Source organism: Vigna radiata, chromosome 2 (assembly GCF_000741045.1).
Source record: "Vigna radiata var. radiata cultivar VC1973A chromosome 2, Vradiata_ver6, whole genome shotgun sequence".
NCBI classification, from domain to species: Eukaryota; Viridiplantae; Streptophyta; class Magnoliopsida; order Fabales; family Fabaceae; genus Vigna; species Vigna radiata.
In genome coordinates, this window is record NC_028352.1 from 13,874,508 (window position 1) to 13,901,829 (window position 27,322).

At 33.1% G+C, this 27,322-nt stretch overlaps 1 protein-coding gene across 4 annotated transcripts; it reads left to right on the forward strand.

Annotated features, from left to right (window-relative positions):
- Window positions 1-8,095: 8,095 nt before the first annotated feature.
- Window positions 8,096-26,604, forward strand: LOC106777722 (TMV resistance protein N-like). Of its 4 annotated transcripts, none has more exons than XR_002667186.1 (6): window positions 8,096-8,640; window positions 8,731-9,841; window positions 9,942-10,223; window positions 10,450-11,223; window positions 11,306-11,913; window positions 26,212-26,604. XR_002667186.1 is itself a non-coding variant. In XM_014665446.2 (5 exons), exons 1-5 carry the CDS (start codon window positions 8,150-8,152, stop codon window positions 11,858-11,860), a joined length of 3,213 nt encoding a protein of 1,070 aa, XP_014520932.1. In that variant the 5' UTR covers window positions 8,096-8,149; the 3' UTR covers window positions 11,861-12,465. The 4 variants fall into 4 exon arrangements, 2 of the variants coding, with proteins under 2 accessions (XP_014520932.1, XP_022634385.1); XR_002667187.1 differs by lacking the exon at window positions 26,212-26,604 and adding an exon at window positions 15,162-15,605; XM_014665446.2 differs by lacking the exon at window positions 26,212-26,604 and having other exon boundaries at window positions 11,306-12,465.
- The last annotated feature ends 718 nt before the right edge of the window (window positions 26,605-27,322 follow it).

Here is a 27,322-nt window from a genome sequence, read left to right on the forward strand (position 1 = left end):
TGTGATCGTATAAAGGCTTGTAACTATCTCGCCCCACGGTGGGCGCCAAAATGTTTCGGATAGGAACGAGATGACAATTGATCACTGTGGTTCTTCTCTTCACTTTAGAATTCCTTTTGTAGTAACCTTAAAACCGAACGGTGAGTACCTGCAAGTTAGCACTCCAACACTCAAGTCAGCAAAGTTACTCCAGTAATGATATTCAAAAAATCAATCTAACCCCTTACCTGAGTTACGCTTGTTCTATTTATAGAGAAATAATCCCGCCATAATAGGAGCCATGTTAGGCTAAGTCCAGGTATCCCGTGATTTCCTCCGCCCACTCAGCTCCTTAGTCGTAACTGCTTCCCACTTCCTAGATTCTCGCTCCGCCATTCTCTCCGCCAAATTCGCGAACTATCTCCACTAACTACTTAGCAACCATCATACTGCCCTTTCGGCGCAACACTTATCCCGACCTTCCCTGCACTCTTTCCGATCGACCAAAACTTTCTCCTGCAACATTATGCGAGCCAACCAATCATCTCACACAATCATATCTTTCCCTATCGGTGTGAGTTCGCTCCCGATCTTCCTTTTTGTAATCCCGATCTATCTAAATCCCTTTGTACTACAAAAATTATTACTTCCATATAACTTCTTCCCAACTTACTATAATAATGTATTAATATTAATATTTACATTAACAAAATCATTCAAAAGTAGTATATGCAAAAGTTACCAAAATATAATTACTCTTTTTACATAAACATCTCTTTCTTTTTATAGACATCTCCTCCCTCACTCAAGAAAATATACAATTACAATCAACTTTTGAGCAATTCTCTATACCTCTATTTTTTTCCTTCCTTGTACCTCCAAAATTCTCTTTTTATCCTTTTTAATTAAAAATCAACTAGTTTTTGAAAATCAATTAAAAGTTTTACACATTTCGAAAATCGTTAAAATCTAAATCAATTTTCGAAAGTCGACAGTTTTCGAAAATTAGTTAACAAAAATTCTTTAACCGATTTTCAAAAACCGACTTTTTTTTCTTTAAATTTTTTACTTTAGTTTACTTTCTACTTTTTTAATAATAATAATAATAATATCAATATTATTATTATTTATTATTATTATTATTTTAACATAATTTATAAAATTTAATCTAATATATTTTAATGCATGAGTAATTAATATATATGTTAATCGGTTTTTCAAGTACAATTAACATAGTTTTTAAATTTTTAATTTTTTAATATGTATTATTTGTTATTATTTAATATTATATTTTATAAATTCAAATCTATTGTAAATTAAATTATACAAAAAATATCAAATTAAATAAATGTTTATTAAATATTAAATTAAGAAACAAAATTAAAAAATATGTTAACCGGTTTTTTGAAAATCTGGTTAACATCTTACTTTATTATTATTATTAAATATTAAATTAAAAAATATTATTATTATTAGTATAAAAAACAAAAACATATTATAAAATAAAAAGATTTAATAAAAAAGAACCTGGCTTAAGCCGGTAAAAAAAATGTCTTAAAGAAATTTTTCTTACCAGTTTTCGAAAACTGGTTAAGATTTTAAAAATTCTCGAAGTACGTAAAATTTTTAATCAGAAAACGGGTCGGTTTTTAATAAAAGAAAATGGTAAAATTGAATTTTGAAGATACAGAAAGAAAATAAGGAAGTACAGAGATAATCACTTTCAATTTTTTTATCTTTTAATTCTCGCATTTAAAACACTCAATTTTTTTCCTACCACTTCTTCGTATAAAAATAAAATATTAATTTTCACATTTTCCAATATAAATCAAGCAGATATTCGAGAAGAATTATATGACCAACATATAAAAATCTACATTTATAACATATAACTAAAAACTCAAAATAAAATATATTAAAACAATTTATCATTATATACTCACGCATAAAATAAAATAAAAGAAAGTTACCTATAAATATTTTTTCTAAGAAATTACGTAAATTTCTCCGTAAACTAAAACTAACTTATAAATAAATCAATTTTTAAAGACACTTATACATAAAGTTATGCTATGAAGAAATAACATAGTATATCTAAAAAGTCGGTCTTTAAGGTATTGTACTTAATATGCAACGACTAGTAGTTGAACTTGATGAAATGTGGTTGTTCCTTTGTGAACATTATGTTATCAAATTTAATGCGGTTCTATTAATTCTTTCCGTAAATTTGATGTGTTTCGATAACGAAATTACAGGAAACATAAATTGCAAACTAAGAAAATTCTTCCAGAATTTGAGTCAATAATTTCTAGATTTTCCTGGATTTCAAAATTGAGCAGTTATTAAATCAAATCATGCAATAACTTATATATAAAATGATATTTATTTTTTATTTTTCTAAGCCAGATTCCCAATTTCATTACCCTCATTTATCATGGATTCTAAGTTTTAAGGTCAAGATATTTAAATAATTTTCATTCTCAACACTAAAAAAAAGAAACCCTCAAACCCTTACTCACCTTCCTCATTCCTCTCAACCTTTTCTCTTTCATCTCTCTCGTTCCGTGATAAAAAAGGGACATAAGGAAATTAAAAAAATAGGTATAGAAGAGCTCCCTAGGAGTACAATTCAATTCTAGGTTGTAATCTTACATCATGTATACCATACCAAAAGAGAAAGGAAAAAGAAACACTTTGTGTATAGGGAAAAGTACAATAGAAGGAAATATCTTGTTCTTTAAAAATATAATGAAATGTTGTGTAGATGTGTAAATGATGTATGAAAATTTAATTGATTTATGAAGGTTTTATTTACTTGATTTAATTTAAAAATGAAATTTAATAATAATAAGAAGGAAAATATATCACACATCCTTCAAATGAAGGAACAAAGCTAGAATAACAAATTACGATATCAGTTGTGTGTCGCTGAGGAAAAGTATGAAGACGAGAGAGAAACAAAGAGAAACAAATTGGATAAGTGAGGAAAGTGGACTAGGGTTAGGCAAGGGTTTCTGATTTTTTTTTAATTGGGGCAACAATAGGGATGACAGAGAAAATGTTGGAGTGAGAGAGAGATGAAAGAGAAAAGATTGAGAGGAATGAGGGAGGTGAGTAAGGGTTTGGGGTTTCTTTTTTTGTTAGTGTTGAGAATGAAAATTATTTAAATATCCTTGACCTTAAAACTTAGAATCCATGATAAATGAGGGTATTTTTGTCTACTATAATCCGATACATATTGTTAAAATGTACCAACTGAAAAACAGACGTACGCGTGTTAACAAACCCATATATATATATATATATATATATATATATATATATATATATATATATATATATATATANGTACGCGTGTTAACAAACCCATATATATATATATATATATATATATATATATATATATATATATATATATATATATATATATATATATATATATAAAGAGATAACAAAAATAAGGTTCAAAAGATAAAATAGATAAAGGAGATCACAAATAAAAAACTAAATACAGATAGTTAGTTAATAAAACTTTGAAAAGATTTTCGAATTGGATTATAGATTAAAGAGACATGATGGCTTGAAGGCAGCGTTACGGCCAAATTTCTCAAAAAACTATAATTAGTTATTTTATTATTTATTAGTTGTATAATCAATTTATTAAATTTATGTAACAAAAACAACATTTCATCACAAGCATTCAAGTCAAACATTTAACAAGGTTAACTCTCCATGCCTTGTTCGACATCTTCCTGCGATTAAACTCTCGACCCAAAATCTATCAATTGCTTTCGTTCTTCACTCATCCTTTGTGCCTTCTCATTCTTTCATTGAGTCGTGCGCCCGTTTCGGTTCTTCGACCCAAAAAGTAATTTAAAAAAACTAAAACTAAAAGGAGATACTTTTTGGATTTATCAAGATTTGAATCTAGTCCCTCACACCATTTAAAACATGTATATAACTCATTACCACTAGGCCAAGTCATTTTCATACTCATTTAATTCCTATTTAACTTATTTTGTTTTTCGTATTTCATATTTTCACATTTTAATCCAAAGTTAATTTATTCACACTACAAGGATATGTACAAAAGACCTTTTCCTCACCACAACTAACTCTAGTTAATAAACACATGGAAATTAAATAAAACATTCTATGCTTCATTAATAGTCAATTTTCCAATCACACGTTTCACTAATTTTTAACAAGATTACAATGAGTACAACCCAATCCTAGTATACAAGTATTATCAATCACTTATGATTTCTTACTCAACCTAACTAGACTAAGTTTAACCAATCATGATATCAACCTTAGACAATTGTCTAGGCCGTTTAACTCAACTAAATTAAACAATACAAGTATTTTTATCCACTTTTGAATATACAAACACAACCATTGTTTTGAGTACAAGTATAAATTCAAATAACTCTCAAAAAGAGGATAAATTCCATAAAATGGAATCTAAAAAATTGTAAAGTTTTTTCTCTTATATGAAAGCTTTAGACGATGTGAGCTTGTAGAGAACCAGAGTGAGAATTCAATAATCTCTTCTAAAAATAAATCTTCTTTCTTCTCTTATGCGAGTCCTCCTTATGGAGCATTCTTCAAGAGATGATCGTTACTCAAAGAGAGTTGACCTTTTGAGAGTAGGTGGCTTCTGGTACAAAGATTTGTACTATTCTACATCTTGGGAAGAACAACATTGCTTTAGTAGTGAACTTGTACGACTCTCACAAGACATAAAGCTTTAAGGAAACATTCTAGGAATGTCTTCCTATTTCTCAATGACCTTCTGATCCATGTGCACAACTTTTGAATAAAGCTTGGTGTTATCATTATCTGCATTGAAAAAGAGAGCAAAAGCATACAAGAAAACGGAGGTACAATACATTTATGCATTTAATGTTCTTTACGTTAAGAAAGCGTTTAGGCATGATTCGTAGTACAAACGTTTAGTGTGAATATGTGCTTTTTTGAAGTAGTATTTCATTTATAAAGTATTCAACTTTTACTACTACTTGTTCTAGACATGTTTTTGTCAATCTTTTATAACTGACACGTCATTGTTTATCTTGCATTTTTATGACGAGAGTTGGGATGTTATGTTCGGGGATTTGTTATTTATTTTAAAAGTTTTTCGATTTAGCATTTTTATGTAAAAGTGTTATTTTGAGATTTCCAAACAACATTTATGGTTGTTTAGCTTCCCATTTTTAATCGAATAAGATTGTTATCTTTCATAAATGTTTTATCGAAAGGTTTTGAAAAATATTGCACCATGACATCTCAAAAAATCAGGATGTTATACAATACAAGTCTTCATAACAATTTTTTCGTAATGAGAACTCTTGAAATTTGATTTTGACATCATCAAAACTTTTATGGTTTTATCATTTTGCTAACTTAAAATAGTCTTGAAGTTGCACCATAAACCAGGGAAAGCAAAAAAGCAAAATCCAATCCCATAACATAATATAACCAGCGTTAGTTTTCATTAAAGCAGTTGCACCAGCCCAAAAAAAACTACTTCCGGCAAACTTCTAGCCCATTTGGTCACACACTTAAAAACAACCTACGAACCAGTTGACCGTGAAAAATGGCTGCACCAAACCCAACTTTGCACCAGATTTTTATTCACACACAACCAGCATATTAACCAAACCAAAATGCCACTTAGACAAAATGCCTAATCCAACCAAAACAGTCCATTTATACCATTCATGAATCAAGCATCATAAACAGATTTAAAAAACATATATATATATATATATATGATCAACCAAAAAGCCTTAAAATACATCATGCAGTTAACTATTAAATTACCACTCTAGTTTAGCATTATTCAACACAAACCAAAATATTTTTGACCTGAACATTTCAGCACCAATCAGTGTTTTATTCCACTCTAAAGACCAAAATTCCAGAAGCAAACAACCACTAATCCACGTGATTTCCATTGCAGAGCTATGTAGCTTCTTTTGGAGAAAATTATCAATTATCTAACCAGTAAATTTATCTTTGCATGAAAAAAAGTTTTGTATCATCCACTCATGCACATACACAACATTGCCTAAAACCAAGGTTCCTAATCAGACCAAAACTAATACTGCACTAGAGAAAAAAAAATTCCATACACCAAGCTGCATGTTAAAACTAATTTTCATAAACCTTCAATACACCAACCAATAATAATGAAAACAAACACTGCTCTTAAATTTCAAACCTAAGCAGGGGAATTTATGAGGTTAACTCAAAATAATATGAAGATAGGCAACAAAATTCTGGATGGAATGTTCCATAACCAGAAAGGTAATAAGAAACAATGGAGAAATCAGTATGGAAATAAGCTGGTAAAAGCACCAATATTTTATATACACTATAAAAGTAATGTTCAACAAAGATAAATAGATCATAAGACATATTAAACATCATCACCTTCCTCTTCCGAGCACATATTGATTGATGGCCCTTAGATGTTTTCCAATAGCCTGGAAATTATATGAAAAACCTACAAGTTAATCTATATCACTTTTCTGAGTCAATCTATTGGAATAGTGCTAGTGCAGAGAATTGTATAAATAAATATCTGATTAATATATATGTTGTGGCTATTATCACATGTTTCCTAATAATTTTTTATTATGGATGAAAAATTACTAAAAGCTATAAAATATTTTGCAAATTTATTCCTTATTTATATTTTCTTTATAAACTCGTGGTCTTAAATATAAATATATCTTCTCTAATTTTATGGTCTTATATAAATTTTAATGAACAATATTTTGTTTTAAAAGAAAGAATGCGTGGTAAAATGTATTCTAAAACAAGATGAACAATATTTTGTGTTAAAAGACCGAAATCAGATAACTTTGTTTGGAAGTGTTCATCCAACAAGATGTTTGTAGATTTGACATCTGTGTGGATTATAGGAAACTCAGATATTCCAGTCCTGATATTAGATTTATAATAAAGGCAAACATGTTAAAAGGGTAAAGGGAGTTAATATAAATTCACAATTTCAATTTTACTTTCTAACCTAAGGCTGCATCCACTACTACACGAAGTCTGTCCTTCCAGCTCAAGAATGGTGATTCTTTGTGTTTACCTACAACAACAACTTCTGTAACTTTCTATTCTATAGATGTTTGTTTTTGTTCGGTAGAAGTTATTCATACGACTCATACAGTTCTCCAATATTAAAAATTCCATATCCAGAGTTTCAGAAATCAAATCTAACTTGGAATGATTTCACAAACTTTTAAGAACAAAATAATTTTATTCGGAACCAACCTGAGAGATGTTCTGGTAAGTTCCCTTTAGCCATGTACTCATATTTGAGGCCCTTATTGGTTCCTTCAATACAGTAACAATAAGGGATGTCAAATTTTTGTGATGAACTATGAGTAGAAGTTAACCTGGAAATAAAAGTCACAACCATGTTAAACCATATAGGTGTACCAAAGTCAGAAATCTTGAGTAAATTGATTAATAACTTGTACTTCTGCTTGAAATTGTTGATAGCCATGAACTGATGACGGGGAAAACATTTTCACTACAATTGGAGTGTCATTGATAAAGCCCAGATAAACTGTTTCAAATCATCCTTTACCAATAATTCTATTGAAATTGTTAGTGATTTGAAGGACATCATAGTATGAAAACGCTAGCATGGAAATCACAGAAAAAAAAAACTATGTTTCAAGTCTTAGTAAACCTTTCAAGTAATCCATAATTTATATATCTATGAATCTTAAACACGGCCTTGGACTCGAAAAAATACTTCTTCTATATTATATTATTTTTGTAGTTTCTAAACACAATTTCAAATTAATTTGACTCTGTTCAGAATGAACTCTTTAAGCAGCACTCCATTACTTTGCTTGAAATAAGTTCATATCAATTTTGGTCAGTCATTACGTCAAGGGGGTTGCCGACACTAACGTATATACTTCATAACATTTATTTTATAATAATTTCAAGGCAAAATAAATTACAATTGACACAAAAGAAACTCCGATGAATGTGTGCAGTAATTTAAAAATAATATCACACTTCCAAATACGCGTTTTTGTCATTTGTTTTATAAAAGACTTGACTCTGAAAACCTTGAGAGTACTATCCAATACGCACATTAATCTTTTATGCTGGTGACTCTTCACTTTCTGCAATGGCTTCCAACAAAAGACAACGGAGCTCTTCATCACACACGAAGAATTTTGATGTGTTTGTTAGCTTTAGAGGTGCAGATACTCGTAACGGTTTCACAAATCACCTTTTTGCAGCTCTTGAAAGAAACGGAGTTGTTGCTTTCAGAGATGACCAAACAATCCAGAAAGGGAACTTTTTGGAGTCTGAACTCTTGCTCGCAATTGAAGGATCACGCGTTTTCATTGTTGTCTTCTCAAAGGACTATGCATCATCCACATGGTGCATGAAAGAGCTTACAAAGATCGTCGATTGGGTTGAAGTAACAGGTCGAAGTTTGCTCCCTATTTTCTATGATGTCACTCCTTCTGAGGTCCGCAAACAGAGTGGAGAGTTTGCTAAAGCTTTTGCTGAACACGAAGAAAGGTTCAAAGATGACTTGGAAATGGTAAAAGGATGGAGGGCAGCTCTGAAAACAAGCTGCGATCGTTGTGGGTGGGATGTGCAAAATAAGTAAGTACACATACCCATTTTTTTCTTATGTTTGTTATTTTTCAAAGTCTTAACTAAACTCTCTGTGATGATTGAACTTTGGCCGCATAGGCAGCAATATGAACAAATCGAAAACGTTGTTGAAGAGGTAATCAACATATTGGGTCGTAATCAAATTTGGAATTTTGGCGATGATTTAGTTGACATGCATTCTCGTGTTAAAAAATTGGAAGAACTTCTAGATCTGAGTGCTAATGATATTGTTCACCTTGTGGGAATTTGTGGAATGGGTGGAATAGGAAAGACCACACTTGCAACTGCATTGTTCAATAAAATCTCTCCTCAATTTGATGCTTGTTGTTACCTTGATGATTTAAGCAAAATTTATTGTAATTTTGGAGCAGCAAGTGCACAAAAACAACTTCTTTGTCGAGCTCTAAATCGAGGAAATATCGAGATACACAATGCTTCCCATGGAACTATGTTGATAAGAACTAGATTATGTCACTTAAAAGCGCTTGTTGTTGTTGATAATGTTGATCAAGTTGAACAATTAAAGAAATTGGGTTTGCAATCTGAATATCTGGGTGCAGGGAGCAGAATCATCATAATTTCTAGAAATCGTCGTATCTTACAAAATTACGGAGTAAATAAAGTTTACGAAGTTCAAGTCTTGGACNAAACNNAATCTCTTCAATTACTTNGCAAGAAAGCTTTCAGATCGAATGATATTGGGAAAGAACATGAANGGTTGACATTAGATATACTGAAGTATGTGAATGGTCTTCCATTAGCTATTGAAGTATTGGGCTCATTTTTACTTGATCGAGATGTTTGTGAATGGAGAAGTGCATTGACTAGAATGGAAGAAAATCCAAGCAAAGATATCATGGATGTGTTGCGAATAAGTTATGATGGATTGGAGAATATAGAGAAAGAAATATTTCTAGATATTGCTTGTTTCTTCTCCAATAATAATTTGTACTCATGGGAGCCAACAGTGAAGAAACTTTTAGATTATCGACAATTTTATTCTGACATTGGTATGAAAGTTCTGATTGAGAAGTCACTTATAAGATGTCAAGATGAGACTATTATAATGCATGACTTGTTGAAAGAGTTGGGTAAGAGTATTGTCCGAGAAAAAGCACCCAAAGAGCCAAGGAAGTGGAGCAGGTTATGGAACTACAAGGATCTCCAAAAAGTCACGAAAATAAATAAGGTAATTTTTCTTTTAATATACATTCTTATCTTGTCATTCTTTAGGAGATTACAAATTATAAAAAATATGTAATGATTTTTCCCTGTATAAAATGCTTTAGGAAGCCGAAAAGGTTGAAGCTATACTTATTGAACAACATGAAAAAGAATTTCTACAAGGAAGAATAAGAGTGGATGCTTTATCAAAAATGGATCACCTTGAGATGCTCATTCTGCAGAATGTGAACTGTTATGGAACTCTCAATTTCATTTCTAATGAACTGAGATATCTATTTTGGAATCACTTTCCTTGGTTGTCTTTGCCATCAACCTTCTTTCCAGATCAACTTGTAGAATTGATCCTACGTGATAGCAATATCAAGCAATTATGGGAAGGAAAAAAGGTACTATATTGTTGGTATTTATATATATATATTTTTTTTCTCAAACAAACAAAAAGATGCTCCATCTCACATTTTCTTAGCTTTCTTTTACATGGTCATTTTTTCAACTTACCTTTACACAAAGAAAAAAAAGAGGGGAAGGTTAACCTTTTTTTCATTCAGCGTTTTATCCTTTAACCTTTTTAATGGAAAATTGAAAATTTTCTTACTTATGTTTCTCTTACAGTGTCTGCCTAATTTGAGAAATTTGGATCTGAGTCACTCCAAAAATCTTATTGAGGTGCCAGACTTAAGTGAGGTTCCACGTCTTACGGATCTTAGTCTCGAAGGATGTATACAACTAGTCCACATCCATCCATCCATTGGTATTCTGAGAGATCTTCGTCTTTTGAATTTGAAGAATTGTAAAACTCTTGTCCTTAATCTGAATATCCTTTTTGGGATCAGTTCTCTTGAGATATTAAATATCTCCGGCTGTTCACAATTACTTAATAGTAAGATGTTAATGGACCCAAGTGACACAAAACATTTGGAGAAAGTTGATAAAAATACAAATATCATCCAATTGCCAACATCCTCTGTATACAAACTTCTAATGTTGCCTTTCCATTTTTTCTACCCTCCAAAACCTCAAGATTCAATTGGTTCGTTATTGTCTTCTTTTTCTTTCTCTGTCCCGTGTTTGTTTAACCTTGACATAAGCTTCTGTAATCTACTTCAAATCCCAGATGAAATTGGGAACTTACGTTCTTTAGAAATATTAAATTTGGGGGGAAACAAATTTGTGACACTACCAAGCACCATCAAGCAACTTTCCTATCTTCATTATTTGAACTTGACACACTGCAAGGAGCTAAAATATTTGCCCGAGCTTCCAACAATACAAGAAAAAACAATTGACAGATACATTAGGGGCTTATACACTTTTGACTGCCCCAAGTTGAGTGATTTGGAACACTGTTATAGCATAGTTTTTTCTTGGATGAAGAAAAATCTTGAGGTGACGACGACTCCATCCTTTCTTTTGTGTCTCACTTTTTCTGTGTACACTATTTATGTATAACTGAATTTGCTTTAATCAGGTTTACTTGGTCCCTCGGATGGAAATTGTTATTCCTGGAAGTGAAATTCCAAAATGGTTCAGTAAACAAAACGCAAGTGCATCCATAAGTATGGACCCATCTGCTGTTATAGATGACCCAAATTGGATAGGTGTTTCCATTTGTGTTCTATTTGTCACACACGAAAGTCCTATGAATTTGGGTGAAGGAGATTATCTTATAGACTCTCCTCTTTTTTACGGTGTCAATAATGTCAACTTTGAGACAAAATGGTATTCAGGAGTTCCTATAATATTCAAGAAAGATCTGGTGACAGTTGGGTTAGATTATTTGTTGATAGTGTTTTACTCTCGACAAGAATTCTTTCATCTTCTAAATGGACATTCAGATACCATGCATGATCTTCAAGCACTTAAATTTGAAACTTGGGGTAGGAGTCTTCTAGATTTACGTTTTATGGTGAAGAAGTGCGGGTATCGTTGGGTATTTAAGGAGGATCTTCAACAACTCAATTCAGACAAGTTTTTCAGCAGAAATTCTGCATCACGGAAGAGGAAGCTTCTAACAAGTGAGTAACCACAGAGATCCTTCAACCGCCATTCCATCACAGAAATCTTCATCCTTTTCAGGTAAAATCTAACTCCTTAAATCAGTTTACTAAGTGACTAGTTAGTTGGTATTACGTTTACAATTTTCAAAGGTGTAAAAATTGAAATGTTAACAAAATCTAAAATGGAAAAATTATATATCAGAAATTATGTATATTACCTTGATAATCCCCTTTTAGAGTTGTAAGAGTTATTTAAAAATTTACTAGAATTATAAGTGTATTAGTATATTACAAATTTACCTTGAAAATCTCGCTAAGGGATATATTATTATCTATCTGTTGGTACATAAAATAATTGAATGGTCATCCATGTCTTGCTCCCGACATTTGTATCCAAGCAAAACACATCAAAATAAGAATGATAAAGCATAGTGCAATGGAACGTAAATCAGCATAAGAATATTAAAGAAAGCATTAACTAGGAACAGAAATGGGCAAAAATAATATAGATCGATACAAAATAGCTCTGTCTAACTTCTGTCCAGCAGTTTGGTTCAGCTTTTAGGTCATCCCTTGGTCAGGCCAGGTTGCCTCATTCAATTTTGATTTATTTGGGGTTTAAGATGTATCCCACCTGCAAAACTGCGTTTTGACCAAAAGCCAATGGTCAAAGTCCACAATGAAATAAAGCTATCTAAACAAAAACACAATTTTATTTTATTCCTTATTTTCATTTAATTTTCATTTTCCTAAAGAAAATATCATTTTATACTTAAAAAATATTATTATTTAAAAACAGAATTTTAACACTTTTTTCACATAACTATTTTTATGGCTTAAAAACAAAAACATCTTTAATTTAAAATAAATTACAAGAATAACAAAACTAAAAACAAAAAGTATGAAAAACAAAATAGTTATCAAAGTGTGAAAGTAACAAAATCTCATATCTTGATGAGCATAATTTCATATTTCTTAGAGTATCACAGTTGACATAGACGAACTTTATGAGATTTTTGGACTTATAAAGCTTGCATTGAATTTTTCTAGTTTTGATTATTTGTTATTTTTTAATTTATTTTTAATGTGTCATGATATTTTAATTAATTTATTTTTACACATCTATGAGTTTAATTTTATTGTAACTAAACTAGCACACTTCAAAATATCTAAAGAATATTTATGTAACTAAAAAAATTATTTTTATCATATTTTTGTATCTCATGATGACTAAACTCAATTATAAAAAGTCCTAATTAAAATATTATTTTAAAGTACAAAAACTAATTAAGAATTCAATATTAAAGACTAAACGAGGACATAAACATGCACTTATCACACCCTACACTCAACCTTTTGCACTCCTAACCAAATTGAGTAATTTCAAAACTTTATTCTAGATCAATATTCATATCAACATTAAACCAAAGAAAAAAAAATTTCACTAGATACTAATCAATTATAAAAAATCCTAATTAAAATATTCTTTTAAAGTACGAAAGCTAATTAAGAATTCAATATTAAAGACTAAATGAGGACATAAAATGCACTCATCACACTCCACACTTATCCTTTTACACTCCTAGGCAAACTAAATAATTTCAAAACATTATTCCGGGTCAATATTCATACCAACATTAAACCAAAGAAAAAAAACTTCACTGGAAGCTAATCAACTTTCTAAATCAAGTTGCCATGAATCATTTGAATGGGAAAATTCTATTTTAAGCACATGAGTTACTCTTTTGAATTTACTAGGTAATCTAATATGAAAGAGATCACTCAAGTTAAAATGTATATTCTCTCACCAATGTTCTCTTAAGTGTTTAGACTTGCGTTTACACTCAAAATATTCATGTAAGTAAACACTACCATAACTTAACAAGATTCTAATATTCACATACTTTTGGAAAACATGTATTCAAAGATCATGAGGACTTTTCAAAAGTTGTAATGTGGCCAAGGCAAAGGTAGGAAAATTTAGGATATAAAGGTTTAAAAAGTTTGGATACAAAGAATTATGGAGCAAACATTTTGAAAAACAAATATATTATCTTCTTGGTGCTTTTTCTGGGAAAGTAATTGTCCTTCTATTTCTACATTTTGTTTTCCACTTTTACTTTTTTTTTTATGTTTTTTTTCCTTTCACCTTATTTATTTTTTATAAAACTTTTTTCTTCCTTTTGTCATTTTTATTATTTTGTGGGTTCCACACACTTTATTTATCACTTATTCCTAACATAATCCATGAGCTCCTTATTTCTTCCTAAGCTAAGGGAAAAACATGGTCTTTTTCTTTTCAAGATTTTTCAATGTCCTAAAAAAAAGAAAAAGAGGTTTAAGGCTCAAAGGGGCTATGGATGGATTAATATCAAGGTGGACTAATTTGACCAAATAATTAAAAAAAATGTCTCAATCATATCAAATCATGCATATACTTAAGTTGCAAAACAAAATAATCAAACTAAATATTGGAGTATAAACAAAACATGAGCAAGTCACTCAAGAAAAATAGGAATGACACATGATGATCCATCCATCACAATTAGGCTCAAAACTCACAAGGCTAGAGACTCTTTCAAAAGATTCAACCAAGTAATTCTCAAATTGACTCAATTAGTAATTTATAATTATGAATCAATTAAGCCAGCTTATAATCATTCAACAATTCGTTCAACATAAAACATGACTACTACTTCAAGATTATGATAATTCCAATTACTAAATCAAATCGTAAAACCCAATGTCAATATGTTTTATTGAAAACAAGAGACATTGTGTAAAAGTTCCACCAAATAGAAAGTTAATACTTTCACAATTTTCTCAAAAAGAAATCACAATCTTTTTTATAAAAGTTAAACAAAAATTGAAAAAACAAATACTAATTACTATTTCTCTCCTCCACACTTATTTCTTGGTTTTGATGAACTTATTTTGGGAGGAGATACAAAACATTTTAAGACTTTTGGCTAAACTTTAATTTTATAACTTGTACAATTTTATTAAATTTATATGTCAAAATATATTCTCTTTAATTTTATAAAGTACAAGTCACCTTTTACAAGATTATTAATTTTAAAATTTTATTTTTAAATAAAAACAAATATTTTTAAAATTCTAATAAATTTATTTTCTCTTTATGCTAAATACACAAAATAAACATGCATGCAATTTAAATTTCTCATCAACAATGATATCAAATGAATTTAAATCTAACATGTTTTCTTGTTTCAATATCCTTTCTTTTTTGTTTCACATCCAAGTCAACAAATATCACTACTAAAATTTATTTTTCATTGTTCACATCAACAAACTTGATGTGTGAAGCATGTGGCGTCAACTCAATTTCAGCATCATCAGGTGCATTATGATGATTAATAGGATCATTAGTAATCCTCATAATCTCATCTTGTGAGAGAAAGTCTACACTTAATGTAGTTGACTTTGTTGTTTCATCATTAACAAGTTCAACAACACCTTTAGTAAAATTTGTATGTCCATCAGTAGACATATTGGCGTGATGTGGTTCTACAGTTGGTTGTTGATTTGATCTTTGAATCTTGATGTTGTTCGCATCAACTATCCGATTCTGTAACCTTTAATCCATGTCCTCTCTCATTTTCTTGAATTCAATATTTTGCTCAACCATTATCTTAAAAAAAAATTCTGACCCGGCCTCCCTAACTTTACCATTTATTAGTTGACTTCAATCATCAAACATTTGTTATGCTCTAATAACTAACTTTAAAAGTATATCTTTTATGTCGTGATGAAGTGCTCTAAACTCTATAGTATGAGAAAATCTCTAACAAAAGTGGATGGTGAAATTAACACTCAGAAGTAATTCTGAAAAGTTGTTGTTACTTGCATCCTCTATCATGTTGCATAACATTTTGTCACTTTCGTACCACTCATACACAATATTTTTCCATCGTTGATAAGCTTGCAACCTTTCATCTATAACTTCTAGTTTCTCTTTCACTCTATCCACTAATAACCCAACATCCCTATAGGATGGTCCATATGGTTGTTGTTCATATTTCAAAAAAGATGATGTACGATATAGATCATTTATTTAACGTATAGTCAACTTACTTATATTAGGTGAAGTAGTAGGTGTGACAACTTATTGCTGATAGCCATATGAATCATATGGTTGTTAAGGATAGTAGTCATATTTCATTGCAAAATCTCATTGTTAATCATTTTCATATGAAAAATTAGCACACCTTAAGTGTGTAGGCTTATGTTTGCACTCAAAATACTCATGTAAGTGTTTAGACCCTGGCAAATGTACCAAATTGTATCAAGTAATAATAGATCGTAAGTCCAGATATCGTTTCCCAAGGGACTCAATGACCTAGACGTTCATGTAAATTGATTTCATAAGACTTGAGTAAAAATTGAATTTAGGGTTTTGAATGCAAAATCTAAAATAAACATGCAAATGCAAAGTTTGATTAATTGGCAAATAAAGATATGGATGAATGGAGTTGTTGGAGTTTACAATTTCATCCTTATCCACCCTCTTATATCTACTATTCTTATTAGATTCGCTTTATTATCAATGTTCATGCAATTTTCTAAATTACTCTAAACCCGATCCCTCGGTGAAAAGAGCCTATTACCATAATTACTAGTTTACTATCCCTAGTCTCCCTAGTAATTACTAATGCATTAATCACAGAAGCTTAAAGCAATTGACCGTCCTACTCCTATCCCTAGGCAGTATTTCATAATCAAGAGAATTCTTCCCAGTTCTAGATTTCCTTCTTAGAAAGTTGACCAATTTGCATCTCTAGAGTTCTAAAATTAGCTTCATGACTCTTATAATGCGAATCATACACCTTTAGGAATTTATCAAATTTATCATCAAGGTTTCTGACTTGCTCATTAAAACTAGCCACCTGTTGCCGCAAGGGTGGTTGTTGTGGTCTATTGTTGAAAAGGCCTCCTGTTTATCCAGACTGGTTACTCTGATTCTGCCCAATACTAGGGTGTTTCTTCCAACCTTGGCTATAGTTTCCTTGGTTGAAGTTACCCATAAAATTGGCCTCTTCTTGTGCTTCACAAGTACTGCACATTGACCATTAATATGGCCACCACCACAAAAGTCACAGAGTTGTTGAGCTTGAGACACATTTCTTATCTCCTTTGGAAGTCGAGCAAGAATCTTTGACAAGTTATCAATTTTCTGAGTTAAGAGAGTATTTTGAGCTAACAATGCATCTTCAGTAGGTAGATGGAGAACTCCTCTTTTCTGCACTATTGCGCCCCTTTCACTAAGAGTCTCTTGCTCGTTTGCAGCCATGCTTTCAATTAAATCATAAGCCTCATCCTCAGTCTTTCTTTTAATATCGCCTCCAGCTGAAGCATCTAATATCATCTTAGACTGCGTACTAAGGCCTCCAAGGAATGAAAGAACCAAAGTTGTTTTATCAAACCCATGAAAAGGTGTCTTTCTCAGCAAACTTTTGAACCTATCCCATGCCTGTCCTAGAGTTTCCTCCATGCCCTGTCTGAAGGAAGAAATCTCCAACTTTCCTTGGCTGATCTTCGACTGCGGAAAATATTTACTCAAAAATTTAGACGCCACAGTTTCCCACGTTGTGAAGCTTCTTTCTGGGAAAATTTAACCACAACTTGGCATTGCCTCCTAGTGAAAAAGGGAACAAGCTGAGTTTGATCCTGTCGTCTGAGACTCTAGTCATTTTTACTGTATTACAAATTTCATTGAACGTTGTCAAATGATCATATGGATTCTCATTTGACAGCCCATGAAATTGGTTGCTCTGCACCAGATGGATTAACGCAAGATTCATCACCATGTTAGTTGTGTTGTTCCTTGGCATGGCAATACTATTAAAGTGCAATGGGCCAAAAACATTTGACGCATCTTCAAGTGTACGTCTAGGAGGAGCTTGTTCTGCCACCTCTTTTGTCCTTTGTGTAGACGCCTCCGGTGAGGGTTTTAATAACCATTCAGGAGAAGGGAATAGCTCTCTAGACGGGCGTCTAACTTTCTTCCCACTTCTATCACTCAATCCTTCGAGAAGAGCTTAATTTTTCCTGCTTCTATTTTAATTGCTTCCTGCATACACAAGAAACAAAAAACCTAGAAGCACTTTTTATAAAAATATAAATAAAATAAAATATATACAAAGTCAAATTTAATCAAATTCACACTACTTGAAAAGTTAAACAATGAGTAGCCAACAACAATGCCAAAAACTTGTTTAGACCCTTACAAGTGTACCAAATCGTATCAGGTAATAATAGATAGTATGTCCAAATATCGTTGTTCATGTGAATTGATTTCATAAGACTTGAGTAAAAGTTGAATTTAGGGTTTTGAATGCAAAATCTAAAATAAACATGCAAATGCAAAATTTGATCAATTGGCAAATAAAGATATGAATGAATGGAGTTGTTGGGGTTTACAATTTCATCCTTATCCACCCTCTTATATCTACTATTCTTATTATATTCGCTTTATTATCAATGTTCATGCAACTTTCTAAATTACTCTAAACCCGATCCCTCGGTGAAAAGAGCCTATTACCATAATTACTAGTTTACTATCCCTANTTATTATCAATGTTCATGCAACTTTCTAAATTACTCTAAACCCGATCCCTCGGTGAAAAGAGCCTATTACCATAATTACTAGTTTACTATCCCTAATCTCCTTAGTAATTACTAATGCATTAATCACAGAAGCTTAAAGCAATTGACCATCCTACTCCTATCCCTAGGCAGTATTTCATAATCAAGAGAATTCTTCCCAGTTCAAGATTTCCTCGTACGTCCCCGTATGAAAAAAATCAAAGATCATGACACCAAATGAGTTAAATGATGCAAGCTCTATCAGCAGAAAAGAAAACTCAAACTATTGATAATAAAAGCATATGAATATAATAAGAAATTTTATACAAGAGAGTTTCAAAAGGACTACATTGTTCCCCAACAACAAAAGGATTAGTTCACCACGGGCACGGTGAAACTAAATGGAATTAATCGAAAAACTGAAAGAGTAAACCCTAGAATTGGTAAATTGGAGCCTTAGCATCCAAAAAGTCGCCTCCAAGGAGTGTAGAAGGTGCTCTGACGCCTCTCTCTGCCAAAAGATGTCTCTCTGATTCGCATTTGGTCTATTTATAATACAGAAAAATAATAGAATTTTGGCCCAAGACCATAAGTTAGGCGCTCAGCATCCAATTCATCGCTCAGTGGTTGGCCTCGGTATCGCAAAACACTTTACGGTCAATCCTGGTGCTCAACGGTGGGCGATTCTCCTCTTCTCCCCTCAGTGTCGACGCTCAGTGTTGGGCGATTTTGAAAGCTACCGCTCAGCGCCATTTCCAGCGCTGAGCGGTGGACGTGACTCCTTCCTCTCATCTTTTCTCATCCTTTATTGAGTCTAAGTCATTCCTTCTTCACTTCCATCATTCAATGCTCATCAAATCCTGCCAAAACAATGTAAAAACTAGCATAATATCTCTAAAACCACTTTTGACTCTCTTGAAACCAAGCTAAAGTGTTTTGCATGATTCTAAGCTCATTCTATGCTATAAAGGGTGTGATTTGATATCAATTTTAAGTATAAAAATAACGTTTTTTAAACCGTTATCAGTAAGTAAACACTACCATAACTTAACAAGATTCTAATATTCATATACTTTTAGAAAACATGAATTCAAAGATCATAGGGACTTTTCAAAGGTTGTAATGTGACCAGGGCAAAGGTAGAAAAATTTAGGATATAATGGCTTAAAAAGTTTGAATAGAAAGAATTAAGGAACAAAAATTTTAGCACCTCCTACCTTGATGGATCATGGTTGTCTTCCTACCCGGATACAAGAAAGTCTCTTCCTATCCGACTTGTTGCTATCCGACCACAAGCAAGCATCTTAGTACTCGACCATGTACTCTATTGGCATGTTATTTTTAACTTAGTATAATCTTTATGGGTCATTGAACCTGCCTCGACCCATTCAAATGAGGGGTTACAAATATATAATTATCTAATAAATAATAATGCTATCTAGGTAAATAATTTATGTTTACAATTAGGATGTTTCCCCTACACCTCCAACCTTTTCATCTTGCACCTCCAAACTTTGCAAAAAAATACACAAAAATTGAAAAGTGAAACAATACACAACACCATCAGATTTAGAGGTGCAAAGTATAAATTTAAAAATATATGCATTGCATTTCCAAATGTGACAAAAAAAATTCCCATTGACTATCAACATAAAAAAAAGTTTTCCCTTCGACTATTGATAACGGTCTAAAAACCGTTATTTTCATACTTAAATTTGATAATAAAACACACCCTTTGAGACTTAGAATGAGCTCTAAATCAAGTAAAACACTTAAGTTGAGTCTCTTGAGAGTCAAAAGTTGGTTTTAGAGATATTATGCTTGTTTTGCAGGGTTTATGGATGAATTAAAGATGGAAGTGAAGTAAGGTGGACTTAGACCCATCAAAGAAGGGGAAAAATGAGGAAAAGAAGGGTCAAACAAGTCGTTGAGCGCCATAATGGTCCGCTGAGTGCTCAGAGTGATTAGAGGCAAACCGGTCAGCGGCAGCACTGACGCTGAGCGGCTAGAGCGGCTAGAGGGAAACCGCTGAGCGATCAAATTAGGCGCCTGGGTGGTTGTCTGTTTTTTTAGCCAGATTCTGTAAATCTTTCTGTCATCTATCTGTTATCTTTTTGGGCTTTTATATAGCCCTAATGCGAATTAGATAGTGATTCTTTTGGCAGAGAGAACGTCCAGAGTCATTTCACACACCTTGGAGGAGATTTCTTGGATTCTTAGGCTCCTTCTTATCAAATCTAGGGTTTGCTTTTTCCATTCTTTCATTATTTTCATCTAGTTTCACCATGTCAATGGTGAACTAAACCCTTTGTTGTTGGGGAACAATGTAATCTTTTGAAACTCTCATATATTGAAATTCTTATTTATTTCATATGCTTGTCATATACTTGTTTATCAATTGTTGGGTTCTCATCTGCGCTCAATGCTTTTATTGTTTAACTCATTCAGTAAATGATGTTTGTCTTTATCGATATGGGGACGTACNGTAATGTCATGAACTGGTGGGAATTTCCTTGATTATGCAATATCGCCTAGGGATAGGGATAAGACGGTCAATTGCATTTGCTTCAGAATGCATTGCATTATTAGTTACTAGGGGAGGCTAGGGATAGCAAGCCGGTAATTAGTAATAGGCTCTTTTNACCAAGGAATTGGGCTAAGGGTAATTAAGAAAGTTTGCATGACAATTAGATAAACAAGTGAATTAAATAAGAAGANTAGATATATGAGAGTGNATAGGATGAAATTGTAAACCCCAACNACACCATTCATCCATAGTTCTCAAAACCAATTGAATCAATTGCATTNCATGTTTATTTTTGTTCTNTGCATACAACCACCAATATTATTCTTTTCTCAAGTCTTACAAGATTAGGTTACATGAAAGTTAAGGCCTAAGAGTCCTTTGGGAAAACGATACTCGNANTTACCCGTTTATATTACTTGATAACGATCTGGTACACTTGNNAGGGANTTAACAACTATCGACATCCGACAAAAACTGTGTCGGGTATCCATATTTGAATCTCTCCTTCCGGATTTTCATATCCGATGTATATACTTGTATTTTTATTTTTTAACCGCCTTCAAACGTCAAGCATGCCACCACCTTCAATTCTCAACAACCTTGTTTCATTGTCTGTCTTTTATTACTCATTGTATATAAGTTGTAAAGCGGAGAGAAAGAGGATGAGCTTTGCCCTTTTGTCTCTTTACTCTTTTTTGCTCCAATCCTTCCATCTTATATGATCTACCCACTTTGATCTAACCTACTGAAATGCAAAATATACAATAAGAAGATTTGAGACCAAAATAGAAAAGTAAAAATGTAAAGACCCTCTCCTCACTACACATTGGAATACACTTAATGAAAATAAAGGAAATGGAATGGGGTGCAGGGAAATTGGGAGCATGAAAACGATACTCGGACTTACCCGTTTATATTACTTGATAACGATCTGGTACACTTGCCAGAGACTTAACAAGTTCTTGGCGCCGTTGCCGGGGACTCGTGGTTTAACTTATCTAGTAGTGTAACTTGATTAAGTTTGATTTGATTGTATATATCTTTTCTATCTTTTTATCTTTTTATATTTTTTTAATATAAATATAAAAAATTGCTACTAGGGTTTGTTTCTTGTGCATGCAACAGGAGACGAGACATACTAGGAGCAAGAAAAATACACAACCTCTTCTTGAAGGCTTAAGCGAAGCAAGAGGGAGAAGGAGAGTCAGACGCCCATCTAGGGATTTGTTTCCTTCACCTGACAGATTATTATCACCTTCACCAGATAGAAGAACAGAGGAGATGGCTGAGAGAACTCCTCCAAGACGCACTCTTGCATATCAATCAGATATGGTTGGCCCTTTCCATTTTAGTAGCATAGTCATGCGAGCAGATCAAACGACCAACATGGTGATGAATCCAACACTTACACACTTGGTGCAGAGTAAACAGTTTCATGGCCTGTCAAATGAGAATCCCTATGATCATTTGACAGTGTTTAGTGAAATATGCAACACAGTGAAGATGGCCGGTGTATCAGATGAAAGAGTAAGCCTTAGCTTGTTTCCTTTCTCATTGGAAGGCAATGCTAAGACGTGGCTAAATTCCTTTCCTTAAGGAACATTTACAACTTGGGAAGCTGTGGCTAGAACATTTGTCAACAAATATTTTCCACAATCTAAAGTTTCTCAAGGAAAGTTGGAGATCTCATCTTTCAAACAAGGCATGGAAGAATCTCTAAGTCAAGCATGAAAGCGATTCAAAGGACTACTCAGGAAAACACCAGTTCATGGATTTGACAAGACAACCGTTGTTCTTGCCTACCTTGGTGGACTGAATATGCTGTCTAAGATGATGTTGGATGCCTCAGCTGGAGGTGACATTAAACAGAAGACTGAGGATGAAGCCTATGACTTGATAGAGAGAATGACAGCTAATGGTCAATGTGCTATACCTGAGGAGATGCAGCAGGAAGCTAACTATATGGGGAATCAATACCAATTTAGACAAGGGAATTTCAATCCAGGCAATCCTAGCCAGGGTTGGAAAAATCATCCAAGTATTGGTCAACAACAAAATAACCCATCAAGGCAACAAGGAAGCTTCAGGCAGCAACAACCTCTAACTATGTGGCAACAGGTTGCACATTTGACAGATGTTGTCCAAAATATGAGTAAAAGATTTGATGAATTCATGAAAGTCTATGATTCAAATCGCACCAGTGATCAAGCTACTGTTAGGTCACTAGAGATTTAAATTGGACAGCTGTCAAAAAGAGTAGAAACCACTGAAAAGAACCAGTTTAGGGCTAATACTGATGTTAACCCTAAAGAAGAGTGCAAAGCTGTGGTGACATGTGAGGAAGGAAGAGTTGACAAGGAAGTTGAAGAGTTTGGAAGCAGTGATCAAAAGGACGAAGGTGAAACTGTTGAGAGTAGTAGTAGCAGTGGAGGAGAAGAAGAAGAGGAAGCACGAGATAGTCATAATGAACAGAAAAGAGAAATTTATAATCAAATGACTATTATGCCTTCAATTATCAAACAGATTCCTGCAAGAATGAAATTTTATCTTGGAGATATGATAGATTTAGACGAAGATGATGATGAGAAGGAGTTTGAGATTCAACCTCCAAGGAATTATCCGCTTAAAGTAAAAGATCCAGGTTGCTTGAATTTGGCATGTAAGATTAATGAGGTTGATATAGGAGAAGCAATTATAGGTTTTGGATCTCGCATTAACATGATGCCCATGCAGTTGTTTAATAAAATTGGAGGCTTAACATTAAAGCCATCTAATCTCACAGTGACAATGGCGGATGGTTCAGTTAAAACACCATTGGGTATGGTAGAAAATGTAGTTGTTCAGGTGGAGCAGTTAGAATTCTTAGCTGACTTTATCATCATGAGCAGGGAAAATACAGAAAGAATTCCAGTAATTGGTAGAAGACCTTTCATGGCCACATCCAAGATGTCTATTAGTATCCATGATGCAAAGATCATGATGAGAGACAAAGAGAATGTACTCTTTTATACTGGCTTTAAAGAGAAAAGCACTAGGATTAAAAAGAAAGCCAAACATAAGAAGGCAAGAAGAGAAGTTGCATTGAAGAACACAATAGGCACCAATTCTAATAGTTGTAATGTTTTGCAGGTACTTGAAGAAGAGGAGGTTGACAAAGGAGGCACTATCCACACTAAATACACACCACTTCCAATAAGAGCACAAGTGAGATTCAAGGATAAGAAGTGGCTTGTTATTAAGAATAGAGAAGATGGCAAGTTGGACATTAGGAAACCATTCACAAGAGTCATAAAAAGGGTGGATAGAAAGCAACTGATGAGTTGGGTTGATGAAGATCCCAACCGGGATGGAATTAATTGATTTTATCTAAATCCCACTTTGTATAAATATTTATAGTTTTAGGGTATTTGATTTTGCACATTTATTTTATTGAATTTTTGAACATTTTTTTTGGGTAACATCTACTAAGGGATGCTAAAATTTTTTATGTATCTACTGATACAAGGTAAGAACACCTACTGAAGGGTGTTGGAAGGAGAAGCACTTACTGATGACTGCTAAACAGGTTTGGGTCAGGCTCGTGACGTTAAACAAGCGCTATGTGGAAGGCAATCCAGTTGATTGTTTTGTTTTAATCCTGTGTTAAGTGCATTATGTGTTAATGATTGCATCTGAGAGGGGAAAGGTATACATTTGAAAAGTTGAAGGTTGAAATTAAGTGCTAGAGGGAAAGATTAGTCAAAAGAAAGCAAAAAGAGGAAGAAGAGAAATCACGCGCAAACCGCTGAGCGGTGCATTTTGCCACTGAGCGGTTGCGGTGCTGAGGGGTTTGGCTTTGCTTAAAAGCTGAGCGGTTTTTCACATTTAACACTTTGGAACTCTTCTTTGCATTTCGCTTGAGCGGTCTCCCTAAGCCCTAGACCCTTCTTTCACTTTCAAAAGCATTTTAGAGAGATTTCCTCACTTTCTCATTCACCCATTCACCAAAAATTCAATTTTTTGCCATTACTTTGTCAAAGTTTGGGGTTTTTGGTTGAGGGACTTGTATTGGAGAGGACATACATCATCAATTAAGCAAATTTTTCTGCAAGCATTCATCATCCTCACTCAAGTAAGTATGAAAATTCATTCATTAGGGTTTCTATTTTGGGATTTGTTGAAGAACATGCTTAGGAACATGATAAATTAGGGCTTTTGATTTCTATGCATGAATTGATAGAATAGGAACTGTTTGAACCGATTGAATTGCATGATTTTGGTCTGGAGTGATGATTTTAGCAAAAGAGTGGAGATTAGGATCAAATAGGCAAGGATTTTGAAAAACCCTAGCCGCCACAGCTGAGCGGTATTTTTTGGCGCTGGGCGGTGGTGCGATCTGAGGCAAACCGCCTGGGTGGTCTCTTTTGACGTTGGGCGGTCTGCAGCTGTTTTGCTTAAAACTTGAATTTTTTTTTTGGATGCTTGAGTAATGAGGAGCCCTGTTTTTCCTCAGAGAATTATAGGATTTGATGATGAACTAACCTCTAATGATGTTTCTGTGAATTTGGTTGGATGAAATTGATTTATGCAGGAATGTCTACTTTAAAGAGAGTTAAGACAATGGGCAATAAGAGGAAGGAACCAGAGAGACCTAGAAGATTCTATTCTTCAAGGTTCCTTTCAAGGAAGCATGAGGAACACTTTGCTATAGTCTAGGAAAGGCGACTGTTGATGGAAAGAAAAGCCATGTACATTCCTGACTTAGCTCCAGAGTTTGGTTTGGAGATTGAAAGGCGAGGTTGGGAGAGACTGACGACCTATCCAACACCAGCTAGTATTGCGTTGGTGAAGGAGTTTTATGCAAATGCCTTGCCGAGAGGAGGAATGTCTGCAAGAAGGTACATGAGCTATGTACGTGGACACTTGATCAGCTATGATCCTGATACCATCAACGCTTTTCTGGGGACTGAGTGGCTAGGAGAGCAGTGCAGGTATGCTACTATACTAGGGGAGGCCAGGGATTATAAGGAGATTGAGTGAGTTATGTGCATCCCTGGGAGCCATTTTCAGAGAAACCTGAATGGAGCACTGATGTGTTGATATTTTATTGATTTCACTTAGTTTATTGTGCTAGAATTAATCAGGGAATTGTGCTTAATTGTCCGGTATTTTCCCATTTTTGCTAATTGTGCTTAATTTGACCGGAAATTCTAATTTTAATTAATTTGAATTTTCTGAGCTAATTATTTGCATTATTGTTTTCAGGGAAAATTTTGGAAATACAATTTAGGACATTTGGAGGACACCAAATAATTTCAAGACTCTCAAATTAGACATTTTAAATTTTAGTTGTATTATAATTTTAATTGTTTAAACTTTTTGGACAAACTTTTTGCATCTTGGGTCAATTTTGGAAATATGAGGGGCCCAAAGATTTTAGGACACATGGTCCTAGGTATCACAAAAAGGCAGCCGTCACACTTGGAGAGAGGATTACTTTCGGCATTTGGTGATTAAAAGGAGTAGAGACACATTTTGTAGGGAGCTGCTGCAACGTTTAAAAAAAAACATAATGTTTGCAATATTGGATTTTGGATGATATTTATAGCTTGCTTGAACGCTGTTACAGGGAAGGAATGAAAGAACACTTCATTTTATTTGGTGAATAAACATAACTTTGGTTTTGATTCAGCACTACATCGGGTATTCTTCTTTTTTCTTGCTTTTAACGCTGAAGGAGCTCTAATAGCATTAATGCAGTTGTAGCTGCTGTTTCACTTTAGATATTAGAATTTTTCACTTGTAAAATTAGGTTGTTTGGTTTCCAGCCACCACACAGTAGCAATCTTTTATCACCTTCATAGTTTCATTTAAGGAAGTAGCTGCTGGCACTAGCATTTATTTACTTGGAGGTGTCCTTTCATTTTTTTTTATCTTTGCTTTGATGGAGTCACGATTTTCATTCAATTAGGTGCAACATTTTATTTTGGAAACTCATTTTAATTGCTTTGAGAAGTTACGTCTTGGAAGAGGAGCTGCAGCNTTGATTGATTTTGTTGGAAGAAAGCACATGTTTTATTATCATTTNCTTTTCTTTGAAAAGAATTTCCATTTTCTTTTATTTAATATAAAAATGCTGCACCAAATATCTTTTAGAAAAAAGCAAGGTGGCGTCCTTTCAATTGCAAGTGTAGAACGTTGAGGTGTGGTGTCACGGCTGGAGGGTATTTTTAGACCATTTGGAATTTCCAATTTCATTAGTAGATGCATTGGTCATATAAATTGCTAGTAGGAGTTTGTGTTGTTTATTTCTTGTGTTTTAAATTAATTTGCATTGTAGGATTAGTTGTTTTTTAATTTCTTTAATTTAGTTTTG